General features: G+C 33.3%; 1 protein-coding gene across 1 annotated transcript; it reads left to right on the forward strand.

The window, feature by feature from the left end:
- Window positions 1-1227: 1227 nt before the first annotated feature.
- LOC145009562 (uncharacterized) lies at window positions 1228-1608 on the forward strand. Its single transcript, XM_078968237.1, has one exon. It carries the CDS (start codon window positions 1228-1230, stop codon window positions 1606-1608), a length of 381 nt encoding a protein of 126 aa, XP_078824363.1.
- The last annotated feature ends 1340 nt before the right edge of the window (window positions 1609-2948 follow it).

Here is a 2948-nt window from a genome sequence, read left to right on the forward strand (position 1 = left end):
GAAAGATCAAGTGGTTTCAGTGTAAGATATGATCTCGTGTTTCACTTTGAAGAAAAAGATATGACAATATAATCATTAATTTGATTAAGTTTTATTTTATAAGGCTATGTGGAGTGGAAGGTGCCAAGCCAAGTGCCAAGGATGCCAAATACATTGAAACACCGCCCCCTAGCTCTCACTAGGGGGCTCGCCATGTTCTAGTCATCCAGTGCTTAGCGAGTTTAAAGAAAAAAGATTCCTTGGTTACTAGTGGTTGCATGCATACAACTTTTCTTTTCACTTTTCACTTTGCATGTTTCACAGTTTTCATGTTTCACTTTGCATGCATGCAAATAAAATACAAAACATTATATATATATATATATATATATATATATATATATATATATATATATATATATATATATATATATATATACACTCAAATACTATAAATCAAACACACTCTCACCAATTTACACAAAAAAAATCATATCTCTCACAAACATTCTCTCTCAATTCACCAAAGAATCATGTCTTGACGAGAATGCTCTCTTTGAAGGATATTATTTCCGCAAACAGTTCCGGATGCATAAAGATTTGTTTATGCGTATTGTAGAAGGTGTGACTTCAGTGTCTGAGTATATGCAACAACGTGCAGATGCAAGAGGTACATTAGGCTTTGATCCAATTCAAAAATGTACTGCCGTATTTCGTATGTTAGCATATGGCACCCCCCTGATGTACTAGACGAGAGTTTTAGAATGTCTGCACGTACTGCCCGAGATAGTCTTCATGAATTTTGCATAGTTGTCATGTCGTTGTATGGTCCACGATATTTCGGTCGGCCTACTACTTGTCACATACAACCATTGTATTCTCATCATGGAAATGTCCATGGTTTGCCTGGGATGTTAGGAAGTTTAGATTGCATGCACTAGAGATGGAATGTGTGTCCTAACGCATATCAAGGACAATACACAAAGGGCAATTATCATTATCCCACGGTCGTACTTGAAGCTGTAACGTCACAAGATTTGTGGATCTGGCTTGCCTTTTTCGGTAGTGCCAGTTCGCTTAATGACGTTAATATTCTCAATAATTCACCAATATTCAACACAGTGTATGACGATACTGCCACAGATTCGTCATTTGTATTGCGAGGAACAGAATACAAATTTAAGTACTATCTTGTGGATGGGATCTATCCTGACCTTTCTGTTTTCATTAAAAGTTTGTCAAGTTCGGATGACCCTCAGAGAGCCATTTAAGAGAGTTCAAGAAAAAGCAAGAAAAGATATTGAACGAGCGTTTGGAGCACTTAAAAAGCGTTGGCAAATAGTTGCAAAACCATCCATGTTTCGTGATATTTCTAATATGACAGAGGTGATGTATACATGTATCATATTGCATAATATGATATTAGAACATGAAGGAAACGCGATATGTGAGTACGACGAGAATGAAGTCATTCCGGAGACACAACCACTAGAATATGGTGGTCAAGAATGGATGCAAAGATTGAGGATAATTCGGAGTGCAGTAATTCATACCGATCTTCGTCGCCATTTGACCGATCATCTTTGGACGATGGACAATCTTGATCTAAATATTCCACCAGAAGACTAATTGGAAGGCCAATATTCGGAGGAAGGCCCTTTGCTGTAGTGTGTATTTTTTTTATGAAGTGATTTTTAATAATGAAGCGTGTTTTCTTTATGTATTAAATCATGTTTTAATAACAAAGTGTGTTTTTTTTATGTATTAAATAAAAATTATTTGTTTATTAAAATAAAGTAATTAAATTAAATTACATAAAATAAATAGAAAAAATATATTTATTAAAATATAGCAATTAAATTAAATTAGAAAAAATAAAATACAAAAAAATGAGTGCTAAGAGTGTTACCACTCCTTACAAAATTTTAGGTGTAAGTGTTAAACAAAAAAAAATGATGTGGCATTAAAAATACTTATGTGGTTAGGTGCCAAGAATGCCACCACTCCTCTTAGTCTATGTTTATTGGTGTTTGTTGAAAAGGTGTACATATTTTATTATCATTATTTTTATTATTATTATTATTATTATTATTATTACAAACTGTGGAGAGTAAGTTGAGTTCATATATAAAGAAGAAAACAACAAACGTTAGATACCAGGTGTTCTACGGAGTTTGATATTGTGTCCAACTACAGAAAAACATATGGTTATCCTCCTCAAATGAAACAAGTGGCTCAGAGTTTGATATTATTTGGATAAGAGAGATTCCTTTGCTGCTCACTTTCTTAGATGATAAAAATCCTTTTTCTTCCAAGTTATATGTTTGTGCCCAATTTTTCATCATTTGTAAAGAAACCGTGATGAAACAAAGAAAATAAGATATTGTAGAATTTTGATGAGTGCAACTATGATCTTCTAGTTGTTTGATGTTATATTAACAATGCTGAGTGAGTTTAATTTGTCGTGGTGCAAGATGTATTGCGTCTACAACTTCACTTGGGATAATGTGGTTATATGTAGTCTCCTCTACCTAGGAACTGATCGTGAATCTGTTTTGAAATTCTTGAAGCATGTTATTGAAGGAAAATAAATGGAGATTGATAAGTAATCCCTAATCCCAATTTTTGTCTTTATTTATGTCTAATTATACATCATAAAATTTTATTATAATTGATTTCACATTTTCACTTTCACCACATAATGGACAGCTGACATATTCTTATGAGGATGAAATCTTCCCCAAAAGAAGGGTCTTGTGATCGCATTGCCCCCTTGGAGTTGCCACATTCTTTACATGCATTTAATCGTGTATTTGATACATATGAACTTAATATTGTACAGTATTCCATTATACTTTTTTCTTTCATCATGGGTAAGTCTCAATATGTGACATCCCCAAATTTCACGGCCAGAAAAGACCGATTTGTTTACGCTTTATTTTTAAAATCAGAGTAATCGTTTAAAGAAA

The sequence above is a fragment of the Lactuca saligna genome, chromosome 8, assembly GCF_052625555.1.
Source record: "Lactuca saligna cultivar CGN05327 chromosome 8, ASM5262555v1, whole genome shotgun sequence".
NCBI lineage: Eukaryota > Viridiplantae > Streptophyta > Magnoliopsida > Asterales > Asteraceae > Lactuca > Lactuca saligna.